This window comes from Pipra filicauda, unplaced genomic scaffold (assembly GCF_003945595.2).
Source record: "Pipra filicauda isolate LSUMZ 115617 unplaced genomic scaffold, ASM394559v2 scaffold202_size1376763_pilon, whole genome shotgun sequence".
In the NCBI taxonomy this organism is placed as follows: Eukaryota; Metazoa; Chordata; class Aves; order Passeriformes; family Pipridae; genus Pipra; species Pipra filicauda.
In genome coordinates, this window is record NW_024104313.1 from 1,175,076 (window position 1) to 1,194,177 (window position 19,102).

Here is a 19,102-nt window from a genome sequence, read left to right on the forward strand (position 1 = left end):
AGATCGGTCTCGGAATTTGCAACATTCCCCCAGGACTTTGGGTACATCCTAAGCGATGTGGAACGTGTTTGAGAACCACAATTAAAGACACTTATCCCGAGGACGGCCCCAGTTCCAAAGGCAGCCTAGTTCCCTGTGCTGGTCAGCACGGATCTCCCGCTGCCGCTCCCCGCCTACTCCGCGCCCATTCTTCCCCCCGGCGCCCCCCGGGACCGGAGGAACCCCGCACGCCTGCGCACGCAAGCCCCCAACACCTTCTAGAAGCTCCTGGAAGCGCCCCCGCCCCACGTCGCGCGCCGGCTTTGTTCAGGCGCGCCCGCCAATCGCGGCTCGAGGCTAGGCGGTACCGCGCCCCAGGATTGGTCAGGCTCGAGGTGTCTCCGCCCCCCGCGCGCGCGCAGGGCCGGCCCCTTTCCCACCGCCCTCTCGCGGGGGGAGCGGGAGGCGCGTTCCCAGCGTGCCTCGCGCCGCTCCGGCGATCGTGCCACTCCGCGCCCTGTCTTGCCTGTGCCTGTAGCGCCGCGGCCGGGCGGGAACATGTCGGCAATGGAGGGGCCCTTGGCCGTGTTCGGCGAGCGCACCAGCGGCGATACGGTCCGCACGCAGAACGGTAACGGCGGCGCGCCCCGGCGGGGACCGGCGGAGGGGGGGCAAGGGAGGGGCATGAGGGAGTGAATATGGCGCGGCCATGGTCACCGCCGCCATGTGCTCGCCCGGGAGCGGCCGCGCCCTCCCGCCAGATTCCCTGCGCCCCGGGCCGCTGCCGCCTGCGGGGAGGGAAAGAAGGCGGGGGGAGGCACTGCTCCTTCCTGCGGGCAGATAGGGGATACGCGCAATCCCGCGCCTCTCGCAGGCGTCCGAGTGGTGGGGGGCATCCCGCGTCCCGCGACCTCCTCCCCTTGGTAGCGGCGCTCACCGGGGGCAGGGCGGCTGCTGGGCGGAGGTCGCTCGGTTCCGTCCCGACTGCGCAGGGCGAAAGCCAGCAAGGCCTGCGGGCTGGCCGAGGAGCCGGGCGGGGGAAGGGACCTGCTAACCAGCCCGGGGGAATAACCTGCTTCTGGAAGTAGACAGCATCCTCGGGATGAGCGTCTTTAATTGTGGTTCTCAAACACGTTCCGCATCGCTCAGGATTGTACCTAAAGTCCTGGGGGAATGTTGCAAATTCCGAGACCGATCTCAGATTCTGAGTAGATAAAAGACAAAGGAAAAAGCTGAAGATCTGCTCCTTGATGATCCTAAGAGCCCTGCAGCTCTGGTGACGTTTTAGGCAGAACACTTAGAATTACCTTAATTCGCGACTGAGATTGCACTTGATAATGGCACCTTTGGTACAATGTTATTTCTTCTAGAACGCTGCCAGTACTCCTCTAAAGCAAAAGCAACAACTGCATTGTTCGAAGGGAAGGTCTCCGAGTTGTAACTATTCCCATTATACTACCACTTTTTCATTTTCTAGATTAAGTGGCTATGCTTGTGGGATAGAGAAAAACTTGCCACGGTCTGAAGGAAAAGGTTGATTGTATCTTTTTCCTATATGAAGTTGGCAGAACAACCTTTGAATGAGCCTGTATCTTTGCTTTATGTTACTTTGACTTAAAGGTCACCTTTTTGCTTCGGTGACTTAGTTGCAGAGTAAGTGTTTTGTTTCCATCACGGAGCAAAAAGATGGTTTACTGATTGATATACTGTGATACCATGGATCTCTGGGTAGAACTAAGGAATAAATGAGAATGAAGTCTCATGGCATGACTTGCTGCAGTCAAAAGCAGCAGTACTCTGCTCTTCTGACCTCAGTCCTGTCCTCCATTTTACCCAGCCAGCAGAAAAAGGATTGTTTTTCTATCAGTCAGTTTTGCCAGGTTAGTTAGCTAAACCAGCATGGAGGGAAGAGTAAGGTTTGGCAGAAGTTGTGTATTTTTTAGTAGCAGCAAGGATAGCAAAGTAAGATAGAGCTTCAGGTTAGATAGGCTGAAACCTACTCCTAAACTAGATAACTTTATTTCTAGTTTCTGAATAATGGGTTCTTAGAAACCTGAGACTCACCTTGAAGTTGAAAGATAAAACTTTATAGTTTCTTTTTTAATTTCCTTTATTCAGTTACTGCTGCATCTGCTATTGCCAATATTGTGAAGAGTTCTCTTGGGCCAGTTGGTCTGGATAAGATGCTGGTGGATGATATAGGGGTAAGTAAACTTCCTTTAAGAAATGTCCGGGGGACTTGTATTGCTCTGTAAAAGTGCTTCCACATAGTTTGCTTCATAGGTTTAATGTGCACGTGCCTTTTTTTCCCATGGTTCTGGGGGGGGGGATAGGAGAACTCTGGTAAAATTGACTATCAGGTAATGTGTGCTACATAGTTTTAGTTTCATGTGTTGTGGTAGTTTACGTGGTACAGTTGTCTCTTTTCTGTATGTAAGTTCTTGTCACCACTTCGAATATATCATAAGATTCCAAGAAGTGAGTATCACCATTTAAGTCAGGCTCTGGTCTCCACATCAGGAGAAGTAACCAAAAAACCCCAATTTAAATAATCCCATAACGATTTTAAGGCAATATTTTGTATTTTAAAATATTTCAAGCAACTGAAGAAAGCGTGTCATTTTACAGGCTGTTGTAATCAAATTGTGTATTAGAGGGTACTCATTGCACAACTACTAATAAGGTACATGCAAAATATGTGATGAGATTCTGTAACATAAAGGCTTTTCTGATAAAAAAATGCAGATTCTGCATTTCTGTTGTTAGAGTGGGACTTCTGGTTAAAAAGAAGCAGGAAATTTTTGGTATAAATATTTTATGGATATTTGCAAAGAATAATTATCTTTTTTTGTATGAAACACAACAGTAAAAATGTAATAGAAATTAACTTCACACTTCATTTCTGAAAATTAGGATGTGACCATTACTAATGATGGTGCAACCATTCTGAAACTACTAGAAGTGGAACATCCTGCTGCAAAAGTTCTTTGTGAGCTGGCAGACCTGCAGGACAAAGAAGTTGGCGATGGGACCACCTCAGTGGTACGTAGAAAGTTTTACAGACAGATACATCAAAAGTTAATGTTTTATTATTATCACGGTGCAGCTTTTCATTTACCTGTTACGAGTGTCAATGCAGTGTTGATTAACGACATAGAATTAAGAACCTTGGGGTTGACTGTAAGCAGTTTTTTAAAGTTGGTTGCAGAATAAAAAAAACAGACTTTGTGTTTTTCTAGAGGTGCTAGTTTCCATAAGCACCTGGTGCTCTGGAAGGGAATTTGCTTCCCTCAGTTCCATTATTTATGTTTTCTTTCTTGAAGGTTGATGATAGAGGCTGAATTAAAGTTTTTAATTTTTAACAACCACGAGAAATTAAAGTGTTAGTACTAACAAGGATGCTGAGTGTTGAAAACTTGCCTGAGACTTTAGACAGCTTGGTGGGGGATGGAATCAGGTGGCTTTCACCTGATGTCAGAAACTATTCATAGTTCTAGGTTGCAACAGGTAGTTATTTTGCTTATATGGAATATATTTAATGTTTGTATTTCAAACAGGTAATTATTGCTGCAGAACTTCTCAAAAATGCAGATGAGCTGGTGAAACAGAAAATTCATCCGACCTCCATTATTGGTGGATACCGACTTGCTTGCAAGTAAGAAACTAATACAGTTAAATTTCTGTATTTGTGACTGTATTAATACAGACTTCTTGGTGCCAAGTGGATATGGTGCTTTGTTTGGGGGGGTGTTGGCTTTTTGTTGGTTTTGGTTTGGGGTTTTTTTACTTGTATTTCTGCAGTCTCATTACTGTCCTAGGAGATGAATTGATTTCATCTCTTTGTTCTTTGAGGCGATATTTAAAAGGACTGAAAATATGTATGTAAGTTTTTTGTGTTTTTGTTGGGATAATTCTTTACCAGTATTTGTCTTTATTCTACAGGGAAGCTGTACGCTACATCAATGAAAATCTTGTTATTAACACAGATGAATTGGGCAGGGAGTGCCTAATTAATGCTGCTAAAACATCAATGTCCTCAAAAATTATAGGAGTGTATCCTTTAACTTGATCGAGTGAGTTAAGCGAGAGGGGTTGATTGGAGAGCTTGAGGAGCTGGGCTAGTTTCCTTTGCAGCAGTTTATATGAACAGGGTATAATATTTAAGCTGCTGTTTTTATAAAAGGAGTGTGAAAAATGTTTCACAGATAATATTACCTGGCATGGGAAAACATGTTCAAACTCTTCCAATTTATTTTAATCTTGATTGGCACTGGTAATAGCTTTAACAGCACATTGTTTCCTAACATTTGCATTGCTTGTTAGCGAGACTGGATAAAGAGTTGTGTGAATGGAAGAATGTGTTACAGAAGTACCTGGCAGTGAATCTAGAAGAAAGAAAGTTGCATTTCATTCCATAGTCACAGAAAACCTAGCATTTTTAGCTTTTGTGAAGACTGAACATAGGATAGTTTTTTTCTTAAAGAACGAAAAGTGCATAAAACGCAGACGTAACAGTGGCCTGTCACAGTTTTCTTACCAGTCTTTCAGTTTTTATAATTACTCATTCCTTTAAGGCAATAGAAAAGAGAGCTAGCACTTTGCCTTTTTGAAGTTCTTTTTTGGAAACTTAATTTGGGCAGTGTTAGTTACGTGTTTGTTTTGGGTTTTTTTCTTAAGCGTAATACTAGTTTTCTTCTTCAGTCTTAACCTTAACAGCATTTTAGTGATGGTGATTTCTTTGCTAATATGGTGGTGGATGCTGCCCTAGCAGTTAAATACACAGACCAGAAGGGTCAGGCTCGGTATCCAATCAACTCGGTTAATGTTTTGAAGGCCCATGGCCGCAGCCAAAAAGAAAGCATTCTTGTGAACGGTTATGCTCTGAACTGCGTCGTGGGCTCACAGGGTAAGAACATGCTCTGTTTCATGAATGTTTTGTGTGAACTCAGTCCTCTTAGTCTTTCTGTGTGGCTGTTCTTACTGAGTGCATTAGTCGCAAGTGAATTCCAGAACAACTAACCAAGAACACAAAATACTGCACTTCAGCAGTGGTTTTTAAACTAGAGTCTACCAGCTAGCAGTGATCCACAAAGTGTTGGTACACTGCTGTAGTTTCCCCAGCTCAGTGTCAGCACGGTAACACTGATTTGATGGAACTTTAACATCTCCCTTGTGAAGAGCCAGTGCCAGGTTTGTGGGGAACTGTTACATTTAGCAGAACCGCAGCGAGGTAACTTAGAGGATGCAAGACCATAGGTCAGATTTTCGTGGTCATTCGCATTTTGGGGACAGGGTATGTAAAACGGTAACAGGTTACAGGAGCATCTTTATAAGCATTTTTCTACACTGTGGCAGAACTGGAGGTGGAGAAGCAAACAGTAGAAATATGAAATGTGAAAATCTAGTTTTCATCTCTAATGCTGACTTGATGCTCTGTTAACTTGATTGGACAAAAACCCTTTTTCTGTCTTGTTTTTCCTTGCCAGGTATGACCAAGAGAATAGTGAATGCAAAGATTGCATGCCTTGACTTCAGCCTGCAGAAAGCAAAAATGAAGCTTGGTGTTCAGGTTGTTATCTCAGACCCTGAGAAGCTGGACCAGATAAGGCAGAGGTGTGTGGAAGCTTGAGTAACTGAGACAGTGGGGTTTCACAGGCTTGATTTGGTCTCTCCAGTTGATGTGGCTCAATGTAATTTTGTCTGAGTGCAAGAGGTAAAAATATTTTGAATTTTACATTTCCCAACAGTACGAAATGCTAATGGTAGAAGTTTTCACTTCTGGAGGCAGAACTAGTTTTAAGTCAGTTTTTGAGAAATCCAAGTGTGTTTGTGCAGTGGTCCATTCTTGCAGAGCTCTGCATTAAGTTTCCAGGAAATGGGTTGACAGGTAGATGGTAGATTTTTAAATACGTTTTTATAACTTTATCTTTGTAGAGAGTCAGATATTACCAAAGAAAGGATCCAGAAGATTTTGGCCACTGGTGCCAATGTTATTCTCACCACTGGAGGTATTGATGATATGTGTCTGAAATACTTTGTTGATGCTGGGGCTATGGCAGTACGAAGAGTTGTAAAAAAGGACCTGAAGCGGATTGCTAAGGCATCTGGAGGTATGTGTGTATAAAAATAATTTTTTTTTTTTAATGTATTCTTCAAAGTAAAAGCTGTTGTCATATTAGTTACTAATTTAAAAAATACGGCTTCTTAACATGCAAGGTCAGGATGAGTAAAGCTGAGCCACTTGTTTTTAACTCTACTGTTGCTTTTAAGTGATTTCTGTCAAAGTCAATGACTACTGTAAGGGTTGATTGCTGAAGATTTACAGTGGGGGAAGAAAATAACTGCCTTGCACTGTGAAGACTGGCCTCTTGTGGAAATGGGAGCCATAATCTCTATTTATTTAGAAGTTTTCTATTATGCATGCATTCATAAGCCTCTTTAGACAGTTAAGTATGTTGTTTAGATAGTTCAAGACAGATGAAGAACTCCTAAATCACTGAATACGTGCTTAAAAAAATTCTGGTCCTATACGGATTTTATCTGTCAGTTCTAAAATTTGGAAGAAAACATTTTCATTGTGGTAAAGCATGGGAGCTTGTCCTAGCTGTGGAAAAGTAAGTTCTGTAAAAGCTGAGCAAAAGGAGCAGTATCAGTTATAAACTGTGGAATATTAAATTGCTGCCTGAGAATTAGAAGTGCTGTTTAGTTTAAGAAAAACCTACTTACGCAGCTTTTATTTCTGTTTTCAGTTTAGTTTATGTTTTTCTTTCCATATGTCTGTTCTGGTAAGTTGGCAGGGGATAACGTGCTGGAATTGAATGCTAACTTCACTTTTTTTGTTTGTTAAAGCAACCATATGTTCAACCCTTGCAAACCTTGAAGGTGAGGAGAGTTTTGAGGCATTAATGCTCGGGCAGGCAGAAGAGGTGATTCAAGAAAGAATCTGTGATGATGAGCTGATTTTAATCAAGAAGTAAGGATCCTTTTTAAAATGCTCAGTTTTGTGTATATTTTCTAAGCTCGAGATAAAATCTCACTTATTTACTTCCATGCTATCTCAGTGGTCTGAGTAGTTACGTGCATGGGAAAGAGTATACAAATCCAGTGCAAATTAGAGGTGAAAGTATCAGTTTTTAAATCTCTTTTGCTGGGGCTGATCAGCAATTTCAATGTACAAGACTATCAGGTTGGTAGACAGATTTTAGTTAAGTTTTTGTTTATAAACAATTGTTTCAAAACTGGCTTTCCTTTACAGACAGTAAAGGGCAATAGGTGCCATCTGAGTAATTTCATATGAATAAAGAGGTGCAAGCTAAGTTTTTCCATTTGTAGTGGAAGACAGTATTTAGTTGTGCTGGTTTCATTGTTGTCTGGTACCTTGTTAGTTCATTTAAGTAACACTGCTTGTTAGTTCATTTAACAAGAGCATACCTCGGATATTAACTTTTCCACTGCTTCAGTATCCTTCTCAAGTGTTTAACTTTCTGTAGTCTCATTTGTGTGTGAATGAAATGCTCTGACTGTGGCACCTGTTGGGCAGCTACATGATTGCTGCATATACAGTAATGTTGGCAGTCATTAGCTTACTTGATGGGTGTGCAAAAGAGATCTTTCTTAATATCTAAGTACACTTTCCCCTGTTTGATGGGAATATATCTTGTCATCATACTTTGACAGGTGACTTTCTTTAAAAGACTAAAACTCAAACTAGGTTCTTGCGTATTAGAAATCAAAATATTGACTTTCCAAGTTACAGTGTACATATCCTGCAAGAGTGTGCAACAATGTTAAGAATTTAAATGTTGAAAGAATGGGGCTCAACTGAACTTGGCTTTAGAAGAAATATTTTTAGCAAGAAGAGTTTTATATTCTGTCCAACACAGCTGACTTCTGGTTCCTTTTTTCTCCTAGCACAAAGGCTCGTACTTCAGCATCAATTATCTTACGAGGAGCTAATGACTTCATGTGTGATGAAATGGAGCGATCTATACACGATGCTCTCTGTGTTGTCAAAAGGGTTTTGGAATCCAAGTCTGTTGTCCCAGGTGGTGGTGCTGTAGAGGCAGCACTTTCAATATATCTTGAAAATTACGCAACCAGCATGGTAAGCCTTGGACAAAGCAGCAACAGTGTGTGTGTGTTAGACTGGGACAATGAATTTTCAAGCATTTGTTTTCATCTATTAGAAGTCATTTCTGTGGGTCACGTAAGATGCTTCTTTAAAATGGAGGATACAAATTATTCTTTCTCTGATAATTGGACTGTATGGTTCTTTGACCCAAACACGTTTTGCATGTGAAAACCCCTACCTATTATTGATGTTCTTGATAATGGCTATATTTTTTCCTCTCTTGTGGCAGCCAATTGGTTTAAAAACTTTTTCCCTCTTTCTAGGGGTCACGTGAACAACTTGCAATAGCAGAATTTGCAAGATCCCTCTTAGTAATTCCAAATACACTGGCAGTCAACGCCGCTCAGGATGCGACAGATCTTGTTGCAAAGTTGAGAGCATTCCACAATGAGGCTCAAGTTAACCCAGAGCGCAAGAATCTAAAATGGCAAGTATCTGTCTGTTAGAAGGCAAGTAAAGTGATGTGGGTTGGTGACTTAAAAGGAAAATTGTTCTCCCAGTTTGCTGAACCACGATTTGTGTGGTAAAAAAAGGGTGTAATGTTATCACTGATTTTCTGCCTTTGCCCTTCAGTCCTTTGTCTGTGTCGCTGTGACATAGTAGTAGTTACACAGCATACTGTATTTCTGCTTTTTCTACCTCTCCATCTGACAACATTTCTTCTTTGCAGGATTGGTCTTGACTTGATCAATGGAAAACCTCGTGATAACAAGCAAGCCGGTGTCTTTGAACCCACCATGGTTAAAACTAAGAGCCTAAAGTTTGCAACAGAAGCTGCAATTACTATTCTTCGAATTGATGATCTTATTAAACTGCACCCTGAGACGAAAGAAGAGAGAGGGTGCTATGAGGATGCAGTTCAGTCTGGAGCACTCGAAGAATAACTTAGGCTTTATTTATGTTTGTTTCACTTACGCTTCTCACTCTTATAACTAAAATGTTAATAAAACAGGTGGTTGAATGTTGCTGCTATTTTCTTGTGAACAAACTAATTTTTGAAAGCAAGGTTGGCCCTTGCACTGAGAACTTAAGTTCTAGTGTGTGTTAACAACCAGCCTCTGACAAGGCAGTGATAGAGTGGCAAAAAGTAATGGTGTAAGCTTATTTAATTTTAGGCAAAACAGACAACTGTGAGCTCCATTAGTAGAAGTTTATTAGTAAAATGTTTCAAAGCTAGTTAACGTTAGCTGTTCATTCATTGTGTTCACCGCTCAACGCACATGGCAATTCCCATTCCTCCTCCGATACAGAGAGCAGCAACACCACGTTTTCCGCCAGTTCGTTCCAGTGCATGTAGAAGAGTTACAAGGATGCGACACCCAGAGGCACCAAGAGGGTGGCCAAGAGCAATAGCTCCCCCTTGGATATTAATCTTGGGGAGGAAAGAAAAAAAGAAAACCCAATATAGATGGTAAATCAAGAATATTTAACTAGCTTAGCTGACTTTCAACAGGAATGACTTAGCTGGATCTAGCCCTTTGATTACATGCGACCCTGAAACAACAAACACCACTTCACAGAGAAAGTGAACAGGGGTGAAACAGCTGTTAATCAGTATTTCTTCTGAAAGGACCCTGTCTCTGAAGATAACTGAGGTGAATTCAGGGATGGCTTTTTGCCATCACTGGAATAATACCGTGGCACAAACCACTTTCAGCATGTTCAAATTGTGAATTAATTACAAGTATGCTCAAGCAGTTGCCTAGATTTGCATAAAAATCCACTGCAACAGAAGTTGTAATCTCTTCAGCTGGGAGACTGTGCCTGCTAGCAAAGCTAGCTGATGGCATAGCAGTGCAAAGAAATGCCTCCTGGGCCTCCTGTCCTATTTGCTTACAGCAAAATGATTGCAAGAGGGCCATGCTCGCCAATACAGTCCAGATGCACAGAATGGAACAAGTTTGAATTACAGGAGGCAAAGTAATTCCAGCCTACAAATATATTCATTACCTTTTCTGGTTTTACTTTCAATTCTTTTGCTATTGCAACAGATAGCGATGCAAAGGCTTCATTAATTTCAAACAGGTCAACTTGTTCTAGAGTCCAGCTGGCTTTGTCAATCTGAAAAAAAACCAGCACAAGTACGAGCTTATTATCTTTAAGGTTTTTTTTAGCATCAGAGGAAGATTTTTAATAAGATTTAAATTGGGTAATTTAAAGCTACCACTTCTAAAAAGTTAAAGGAAAACAATTTTTTTATAGCCAGGGCTGATGACAGAATTCTTGAAGACAGACAAAATTTCAGTGTCAGCAGCAGTCAGTACAATGTGCTGTAATGTGCTGGCTGCTCATAAAAATCCTGACTAATTTTACACACATAGTGGCGGTGGGGCAGTTATGGGGAATCAAACTGTTCATGATGCCCTTAACTAGAACAAGTACTAGACTGAAAAGTAGGCTTTAACAGAATAAAAGCAAGTTTTTCAGGACATAGTCAGACTATTATTATAGAGATTTCCTACTGAGTAAAGACTTCTATACAGGAAATAGTGAGGTGTCGATCATTAGCGTCATGTGTAATTTGTACAGTCCTGCCTTTAAGTCATAAGTTTCCATTTGAAGGAAGCTCTTCACAGGCAACTATTTTGGACGATGTTTTGGCTCATGTTTTCACTTGAGAAACTTGTGATGCAATTGCCTACTCTGGTACAGGCTTGGACATGTTTCAAGTGTGTACATTTTTACTTCCACTTTGTTTCTAATAGCAGTACTTTCTCAGCAGAATCATCTGCAGCAATGACATTTTATAACCTAGGCTAGCCAGATGGGTACACCTCCAAGGCTACAGGCAAGGAGCAAGGCCTCTTTCTATAAAAGACAGTATGGAAACTTCTCCCTCTGGGAGAGGGTTAAAATACAGTACGTCATAAAACTAAAATGTATAACCTAGTCATTCTCTCACTATTTAGTGCTACAGTAAAAATCTGAAGAGGTAAACAGATAATATATGAAGGATGTGAAGTATTTGATAACACACATTACAAAGTTTACATTAAGAAGCAGTGTGCCCTTTTTCAGAGTACCTACGCAGTTATAGGTACTGTTAAATACAACTTGTCTGTACTACAATTTAAACTAAAACTGTATTGTATATGCATTTACACCATTTTTAATTTAAAAGAACAGTTTGAGATCTGGTAAGAAAAAGCTTCAGCATTACAATTCTGAATTTCTTGTCAAAAGCCACAGAGCTTGGGTGAGTTCAAGTTAGCCTTCCATGTTGCCAGGACATTTCAGAGGTGAACAAAATAAGGCCTTTACGCAATATTAAAAAAACTAAGAAGGAATACTGAAGCAAATCTGTTCTTAGTTGTATAAGAGTTCTTTTCGTGCTCAATTTCATAGCGCAGTTTTAACAAATAATCAGCTGGGGTTGCCATGGGCTACGTCTTTATTAGCAAGCAGCGTGGTACCATCAGGGCTGCTCACTGGGGTGTTCTATTTGAGAACCTTGTCCTGGGACTGAACCCTGAGCACATCAGTGGGTGCAGTAATGGCCCGAGCACATTAGATGTGGTTTTGGAGTGCACGTTGTTCCGTTTGACCTGAAAGAAATCCAGCTTGTATGCTCCAACCTTTTCGCAGGACAAACTGAAACACAAAGGGCACCATCCCATTGCAGATGCACTCACTGGCCCTTCTCAGTGTTGTGCTGTCGCAAATACAATCAGGCAATGATCTGAAAATTAGCCTGGCCAGACACATTATCAGAACCATACCATGGCAGGACTGAATCATCACTAGGTTAGTACACGCACCCCTGAAATTTGACCTTTAGCCTCCAAGGTTGTCTAGGTTGTCTAGGTGCCCTTCCACAAACCTGACTAGTTTATGCTCTAAACTCCATTTGGACACCTATACATTTGGGGTTTTTTCCAACAAGTAGGCGCTAGCCTGATGGCACTAGAAATCTTCATCTTACCTACTCTCCGCTATTTTGAGTCTTGTTTTCAGTTAATTTATTTTTTTCTACTAAGTTTTCCTCAGAACATAGAAAAACCAAGGCATGGCTGGAAAATGAAAAGCAATTACAAACAAGAGTTTTAATATAATAGTTAGACAGATTATTACTTACAGCTTTCCTTATTGCTGAAATGGGCCCTACTCCCATTATAGATGGATCTATGCCTGTCTGAGCCCAAGATACAATCCGAGCCAAAGGCATAAGACCTCTCCTAGCAGCTTCCGATTTCTTCATTAGAAGTACAGCTGCAGCTCCATCATTTAGACCTGTGGAATGACAAATAACTTGTATGTATTTGTTCGGCTTTTACTGTACCAGTTTTTCCTGCTTGCATAAGTTCACAATTTAGACAAAACAAAAATCACAAATATTTTATTGATTTAGGTCAGTACTGTTCAGATCAGCCAAGTCTGATCTCTGCCACGAACACTTAAAAGGGAACTTTTAATTACTGCTGGAAATGTGACACGTTTGTGATTCTATTTGGAAAGCAGCAGGTGGAATAACTGACAATCTGAAAAAGAAGTACATCAGATTTCTTAGGTAGACTTTGGAAGAGGACAAGGGAAGAAGTTTCAAAGCTGCCTGTGGCAGTCTCACACAAGTAACATATTCAAACATGAATCATTCAGCTTTCCAGACCTGCAGTATCAGAAACCCCTAGACGGCTGCTTTTAAAAAGAAAGGATGTAGTTTCTATTCATTCCAGTCTATCAAATACTGATGTTAATCTTCAAAATCTTGTATTGTTTCGTAGAAAACAAGCAAACAAAAGACAACTCATCTGTAAAGAAATCGTCCAGCACATCTAAAATTGAGTTCTACCTATGTTGTCAAACACATTGCCATTTCCCGCAAAATACATTCAGCAGTACCCACAAGGCAGCCAAACCCCTTGTAGAGACCCTGCCTTGAGCCACAGGCAGCTATTAATCTTTTCCATTTCATTTTAGCCAGATGGACCAACCTGAAGCATTAGCTGCTGTTACTGTCCCAGTTCCATCTGTCAGGAAACAGGGTTTTAACTTTGCCATTGTTTCCAAGTTGCTCCCATGTCGAGGGTGTTCATCTGTTTTAACTTCTACAGGACCTGCAAAACAGAGCGTTATGCCCTCACAGGAGAGTCTAATCACACATCTCAAACAGAAAGCCAGCACAAATAACAAGCTGAGTGGGAATATACACCACATTCCTTTTAACCAACAAGCCATTCTTATGTCAGAGTCCAACTCAGTCCAGTTTAACAAACTGTTGTAACGCTCCAGCTCCTTCTAGCAGGGCAAACAGCTCAGGTTTCCTCAAGACAAACACTAACAACTGAAATACTGGCTAGTTGTATAGAAGTCAATCTTGTTCTCACTGTTCCTAACCCAATAGCTTCTCTTCTGGCAGAAGGCTATATTTCAAATGACGCTTGTAGTAATCTTTTTACAAAGAGCAGCCAAGTGTCATTAAACATTATTATCTAAACTGGTGTCACGAAAGCCCTTCATTGGTTTATAACTGGCCTAAAGCCATGACTCTTCCTGCAGGATCTAGTCAATGCAAATGTTGAACAACTTTCTGGAAAATTCAGTTTTTACATCTACCTCACAAGGTGCTGGGGAATTCCCCTACTCTAGAATCAGACCTCTGGCTCCAGCACCATAATGGGTCTGTTTATATCCCAAAATAGAAGCACACCTAAATAGAAGCACACCTAATATAAGTAACTTCACCGAGTTAATTATTGTCATAGTGTATTGTACAAGGTGGGCAATGTCTGCCAGATCAACAAGACTATTTTTAAGTTTGGTGCAGCAGGAGCCTTAAAAAAAATGAAAAATACTGATTTTGGTACCATATCCCAGCCTATGTTAAGTCAGTGATTTGTCTAGGTAGTAGTCATGGCTAGGCTTTGCGAATGAAGATTTGGGAAGGGCTCTACCCACATTTACTACAAGCGCGCTGGTGGCTAAAAAGGCCAATACGAGATAGACAGGTCCAGTTGCAAAAGGCACAGCAGAAAGACTCCTTAGGTGGTATATTCTGCAAGACACGATTCTTTCTGCATTGTCTTTTCTCCTCAAGAGTGATCCTGCGTGCTTTCTCAAAGGAAGCAGCAGCATTAAAGATAGTGTGTCTCCAGACCTCCTGATTGGAGGCCAGAGTAGACCAGTTATGATGATCAATCTGGCCAAGACTGAGATGTTGTTTCAAGGGAGTCCTTGTATCTCCTCTTCGGGGCTCCTCTCTTGCGGCAGCCGGTGGCAAGTTCACCATAAAGCACGATCTCAGTGAGGCAGTGGTCCTTCGTCCTTGAGACGTGTCCTGCCCAGCACAGCTGTGTTCTCAGCAACATGGCCTCAATACTCGTAAGTGCTGCTTGTTCTAGAACAGATGTATTAGTCACATAATCTGACCAGTGAATGTTCAGGATTGTACGGAGACAGCGTTGATGGAAGCGTTCTAGGAGTCGCAGGTGGTGGCGGTAAATGACCCATGATTTGGATCCATATAAAAAGAGTGACCCTCACCCATGATGATTTGTATTGCTTCTCTTCTTATTTAAAAATTATCCACTGAAAGCTGAAAACAGGCTACAGACTTACAAAAAGGCTGTGTAAGTGGGAAATCATTAATTGATTATAGGAGACATAGTAGAAAACAGATTTTTCTTTAAAATCACCTCTCATTATCCATTCACACCTACCTTTTTTAGAAGGTACAAGAACAGAAACAATTTCTTTTGTAAAATAGCCAGCTTTCTGTGCTGCCTCTGCCCTGTTTTGTGACTGTACAGCAAGTTGGTCTTGTTCCTCTCTGCTGACTTGCCACTGTTTGGCCACATTTTCAGCTGAAATAGGGACAAAGTGCAAACTGCCATCAGGAAATGCAAAAATTTTAAGTTGTAAAATTGTAAGCACAAATGTAGTCATTAATGTTTGCTCTAGCAAGCAGCTGAGCTTGTTGAACAGTTTCCATTCTGACTTCCTCATTTTGTTTGTTCATGATGCTCATAGTTTCTCTTGAGGGTGAAAATTTCTGAGTGGGATCTCCCAGATGTTATATCAAAATAAATAAAAATGCAAACAAGCTTTTCTAGTTTATTTCTTCTCTGGACTATTAAGATCAGTTCTTTCTACAGCTGCTTCAGAAGAGGGAACAGTTCTGAAGTTACTCTGTTTTCTAAGCAGGGTCTGAAAAAGCAGTTGGCTGACTATCCATCCAGGGTGCAATAACCTGAGGTTGTAGAACCATGTGTACCCACAGGACACTACGTAATTCCCCCTAACTGTAAATCTGTGCTGCTAAGTGTTCCAGTTACATACAAGGATCATGTTGTTTATTTTTTTTTCTGAAATTAAATTTCTCAGATGTGGAGGAGATAAGCCCATACAGAAAAAAACCCCAAAACAGTAGCTTTACAAACAAAATGGAAGATGCCTTCAATGTCTTTCAGTATAATGGATTTCTTTCTTTTTCATGATTACAACTTAAGGACAGCTTGTAATACCTTATTTGTAACTTCAGGTTTCTGAAATTTCTTGTCAGTGAATTCTTTTTTCCTCCCCAGTTAAGCCTTTCCTTTTCTGGACTGTCATTACTTACCTGTTATACCCATATGATATTGATAAAAAGCATCTGTAAGGCCATCAAGGATTATAGTGTCTTGCAAGGAAGCCTCTCCCATTTTCACTCCAGCTCGCATGTGAACGACATGAGGAGCCTGCAAGAGGGTATTTCAAAAGGAGTCAGATGGTTTACATCTCTCGTGCACAATACCGCCAGACCACTGAAGAGAGAGACTCCTGCCTTGCTAGTAGCTACCCCAAATCCCAGTAGTCTTCCCAGCTGCCTGCTCTGCCTCTCCCTCCAAAGCCTGCCAGCTGGCATGTTGTTTGGCCTGTGTGTTCCCCCAGCAACGGATCATGGAGAAGCATTTCCTCTCCAGACTGAATCAATCGTCCCTGGGGCCGCAAGGCCATGGGTCTCTCATCCTACCAGTCTGCTCTAGAGTGCCAACATCAGTCTCAGCACAGGCAGCTGAGCCCCAGCAGAAGAGGCCATCCCTTTCTTGGGCATCAGACCACCAGCCCAGGACCATTCCTGAATACAGCCTTGGGATGGACACCTTGAAATAAAACTGCTTTGCTTCCTTTCCAAGCTCAAATTGCTTGATGAACAATTAACATTTTCAGTTATTTCTTCTTTGGGCTTCTTGCAACACAAAAAAACTGTCTATTGCCAGTTGTCACAGGCAAATCATTCAGAATAACAGGGCTAGATGGAAATGAAAATGGAATTTTAAGTGCGGTATGTGTTTGCATGGCACCTTTTCAGTAGCTACAATATGAGGCCTTTTCCTTTTTTTATTTTTTTAAAGCACACAACTGAAGTCAACTGTTGCATGTATAAATTAATTCGCAAGCAGAGAAATCACAGCTACTCTTTTGATCTGTCTCCCAAATGTCTGCCTACAAACACAGGGTTTCAACATAACTTAATGCTGTTTGCTCCCAGGAAGCCAGAACAATGTGAGTGCAATCCTTTGCTTTACCTTGCTCATACTTTCCATGCCTCCTGCAACCACGATGCTGGATTCTCCCATCAGTATGGACTGAGCAGCCAGACATACCGCTTTCAAGCCTGACCCACAGATCATCTGGCAGCTCCAGGCAGGCACAGAGTATGGGATTCCTGCAGCAACACTCGCCTGCCGGACAGGGTTCTGGCCAGCACCTGTGGGAACAGGCAGCATTTTATCTTTGTTCTTAAAAAATGAATGTTGGCCTTGTCGCTTTTTACAACAGTACCACGATTCCACTAAAATTTAGAGCTTGCTCCTACTTTCAGTTGGTAGAGAAGTTCCCAGCAGTAATATGTAAACAGGAGTCTCTCTCCTTTACACTGTTGATCAATAAATGCCTGTAAGATCAGGGATTTACTACAGCTAGTTTTATATCTGCCACTCTGCTTTTGATGGCAGGTCAGATGAAACACCCACTTCAGATTAGCGCTAGCCCACTGCACGTCTGTAAGATGATAGCTCATTTAAACTGCTACTTTAAACTCTTGCTGAAGAGTTTTTCTTTTGACATCTATACATCACCAGCAGACAATTTTCCCTAAAAGTTCACATGGAAACCAAAAGCACAGTTATACAAGAACAGTTTCTGAAAGTTTCCAGTCTTTGTTGTAATCCCGATGGCTATAATAGGAGTGCTATATTCAAAGAAAAGAGTCTTCATCTGCATCTCCCCAGGCCAAAGTAATGTCGGCTCTTTATATGCAAAGAAATGGCTAAGGAGAGCACATCATTCGGCATGCTAAAAATATACAGGAATCTAGTTCAGCTTTAAGTAAGACAAAAATATTTATTTCTATTATTTTCTTCCTCCATCTTTAAAACACAAACCTGTCCTATGACTCTGCTGATCAAACATGATCCTGGAACAAGCAGGAATCTGTTAAAACAAACGATTCCCTATCACCCGCATTTTCATTAAATCAAAATATTTGTCTCCGAGCAAATGGCATTACAGATCTTGCAGGTCGATCTTGCAGATAAGCACAAATGCTGGCCTGGCTCTTAAAATTTCAGAGTTATCATTACTTAGGATGTTAAATTTAGGAGCAGATTACCAAGGTGAGAGAAGGGATGCTGTAACAAAGAAAATAAACTGACATTCACACACACACTATTACCTGCTTCGGGGATTTAAAAACACCCTAAATTATCCTGCACCGCATCCTTTCCAAAAACCCAGCAATGGGTTCGGTCACCCAGAGCACACGGAGAAGTGACCGCGCTGCCGCTCAAGCGCTTTAATAAGGAACCGCGTGTTTCTAATGGCAAGGGATAACGTCCTGGAAGATGAAACCTGAGCTGTTTCACTGGGGCAATCACGGAGAGATGCGGCCGTGGAGAGGGAGTACCTGCGGTGAGGACCTGCCCCAGGATCACCTCCGACACCTCCTCGGGGGCCAGCCCGGCCCGCCGCAGCACCTCCTTGATGACGGTGGCGCCCAGCTCGTGCGCGGGGAGCGCCGATAGCCCACCGTTGAAGGATCCTGGGAGAGAGGACACAGAGGGAGAGCGATCAGCACACGGACATCCGCCCAGCCCTGAAGGAAGCATCTGCCACCCGGTCCCGGCGGGGCACCCGGCGCTGCCTCTCACCCACGGCGGTCCTGGCGGCGGACACGAAGACGACGGGGTCCGTGCTCATGGCGGCGGGGGCGGCGGAGCGGAGCGGGAACAGAACGGACGGGAGCTGCAGCGGGAGCAATAGAGGGAACAGCAGCTAGGGCTGGAGCGAAAGCGGAGTCGGCGCCGGTCCCGCCCCTCCCGGCGGCTGGCGAGGGGCGGGAGGAAGGAGCCGGCGACGGGGATTCGTGGCCGGGCACCTGAGGAGAGCGCGGGGGCCGGGCGGGCGGTGGCGCGGCTGGGCCGGCCCCCGGGGCGATGGGGCGAGGGCGGCCTCAGCCGCCTCTTTCCAAGCTCCTTCCCACCTCCTTCACGGGCGGGGCCGAAGAGAGGAGCGGCTCCGCTGGCCAGGCCGGGCTCGCTGCTGAGGGTCGGTCACTTCCCTGTGGCCCCCCCCGCGCACAGAGCCGGTGCCTGTTCCGCGTCCGCTGACAGCGTCGTCTACTTCTCTATAAAATAAAGCATGCGGATCAAATGCTCTGCTGTCACATTGAGGCTTTAAGGACCGTTTGTTTATTTCATGACGGCATTTCACGGGATCTGTACGAACAGGAAGAAGGAATAATAATTTGAATTAAACTGTGCAAAACTGCCTGTCGCTGGTTTGATCTGCTCGGCACCCGATGCCCAGAGATTACCAACACCCAACTCGGCCTTCTCGGCCTTTTCTTTTTTTGTTTCCTAAATTTAACAGAAGCCTAACATATATATGATATATATATTAGCATAAATAGTGCTTCGCCGCTGGCCTAAAAGCTGTTGCTGTCTGCCCTGCCCAAAGAGGCAAGCAGGGAGCTGCTCCCGGGCTGCCTGCATGGGAGGTGAGCGCTGCAGGGGC

The 19,102-nt window shown here is 42.9% G+C and overlaps 2 protein-coding genes and 1 non-coding gene across 4 annotated transcripts; 2 read left to right on the plus strand and 1 right to left on the minus strand.

The window, feature by feature from the left end:
• The first annotated feature begins 456 nt into the window (after positions 1–456).
• Positions 457–9,082, plus strand: TCP1 (t-complex 1). 2 transcript variants are annotated; one of them, XM_027724726.2, is made up of 12 exons: positions 457–610; positions 2,098–2,183; positions 2,893–3,021; positions 3,537–3,634; positions 3,922–4,032; positions 4,704–4,885; positions 5,466–5,592; positions 5,914–6,089; positions 6,829–6,952; positions 7,891–8,083; positions 8,374–8,537; positions 8,781–9,082. In XM_027724726.2, the coding sequence occupies exons 1-12, from the start codon at positions 538–540 to the stop codon at positions 8,992–8,994; spliced, it is 1,677 nt and encodes a 558-aa protein (XP_027580527.1). In that variant the 5' UTR covers positions 457–537; the 3' UTR covers positions 8,995–9,082. The 2 variants fall into 2 exon arrangements, with proteins under 2 accessions (XP_027580527.1, XP_027580528.1); XM_027724727.2 differs by lacking the exon at positions 457–610 and adding an exon at positions 1,428–1,632.
• Positions 1,423–1,558, plus strand: LOC113989840. The gene has a single exon (XR_003541423.1). It is a non-coding gene; the product is annotated as a small nucleolar RNA SNORA29 (small nucleolar RNA).
• Positions 9,083–9,241: 159 nt separating the features above from the next.
• Positions 9,242–18,490, minus strand: ACAT2 (acetyl-CoA acetyltransferase 2). Its single transcript, XM_027724728.2, has 9 exons — positions 18,238–18,490; positions 17,994–18,128; positions 16,615–16,796; positions 15,666–15,783; positions 14,767–14,910; positions 13,042–13,164; positions 12,186–12,340; positions 10,061–10,171; positions 9,242–9,482 (listed from the first exon to the last, which is right to left on the minus strand). The coding sequence occupies exons 1-9, from the start codon at positions 18,284–18,286 to the stop codon at positions 9,315–9,317; spliced, it is 1,185 nt and encodes a 394-aa protein (XP_027580529.1). The 5' UTR covers positions 18,287–18,490; the 3' UTR covers positions 9,242–9,314.
• Positions 18,491–19,102: the final 612 nt, after the last annotated feature.

Excerpts from the sequence above, each read along its gene's own strand:
- TCP1 (XM_027724726.2), top strand. The coding sequence starts at position 538 with ATGTCGGCAATGGAGGGGCCCTTGGCCGTGTTCGGCGAGCGCACCAGC. Across the intron at positions 3,635-3,921 it reads GGATACCGACTTGCTTGCAA|GGAAGCTGTACGCTACATCA; the intron begins GTAAGAAACTAA and ends TTTATTCTACAG. Across the intron at positions 6,090-6,828 it reads GATTGCTAAGGCATCTGGAG|CAACCATATGTTCAACCCTT; the intron begins GTATGTGTGTAT and ends TGTTTGTTAAAG.
- ACAT2 (XM_027724728.2), bottom strand. The coding sequence starts at position 18,286 with ATGAGCACGGACCCCGTCGTCTTCGTGTCCGCCGCCAGGACCGCCGTG. Across the intron at positions 15,784-16,614 it reads GCATGGAAAGTATGAGCAAG|GCTCCTCATGTCGTTCACAT; the intron begins GTAAAGCAAAGG and ends ACCCTCTTGCAG. Across the intron at positions 12,341-13,041 it reads AACAGCAGCTAATGCTTCAG|GTCTAAATGATGGAGCTGCA; the intron begins GTTGGTCCATCT and ends GTCATTCCACAG.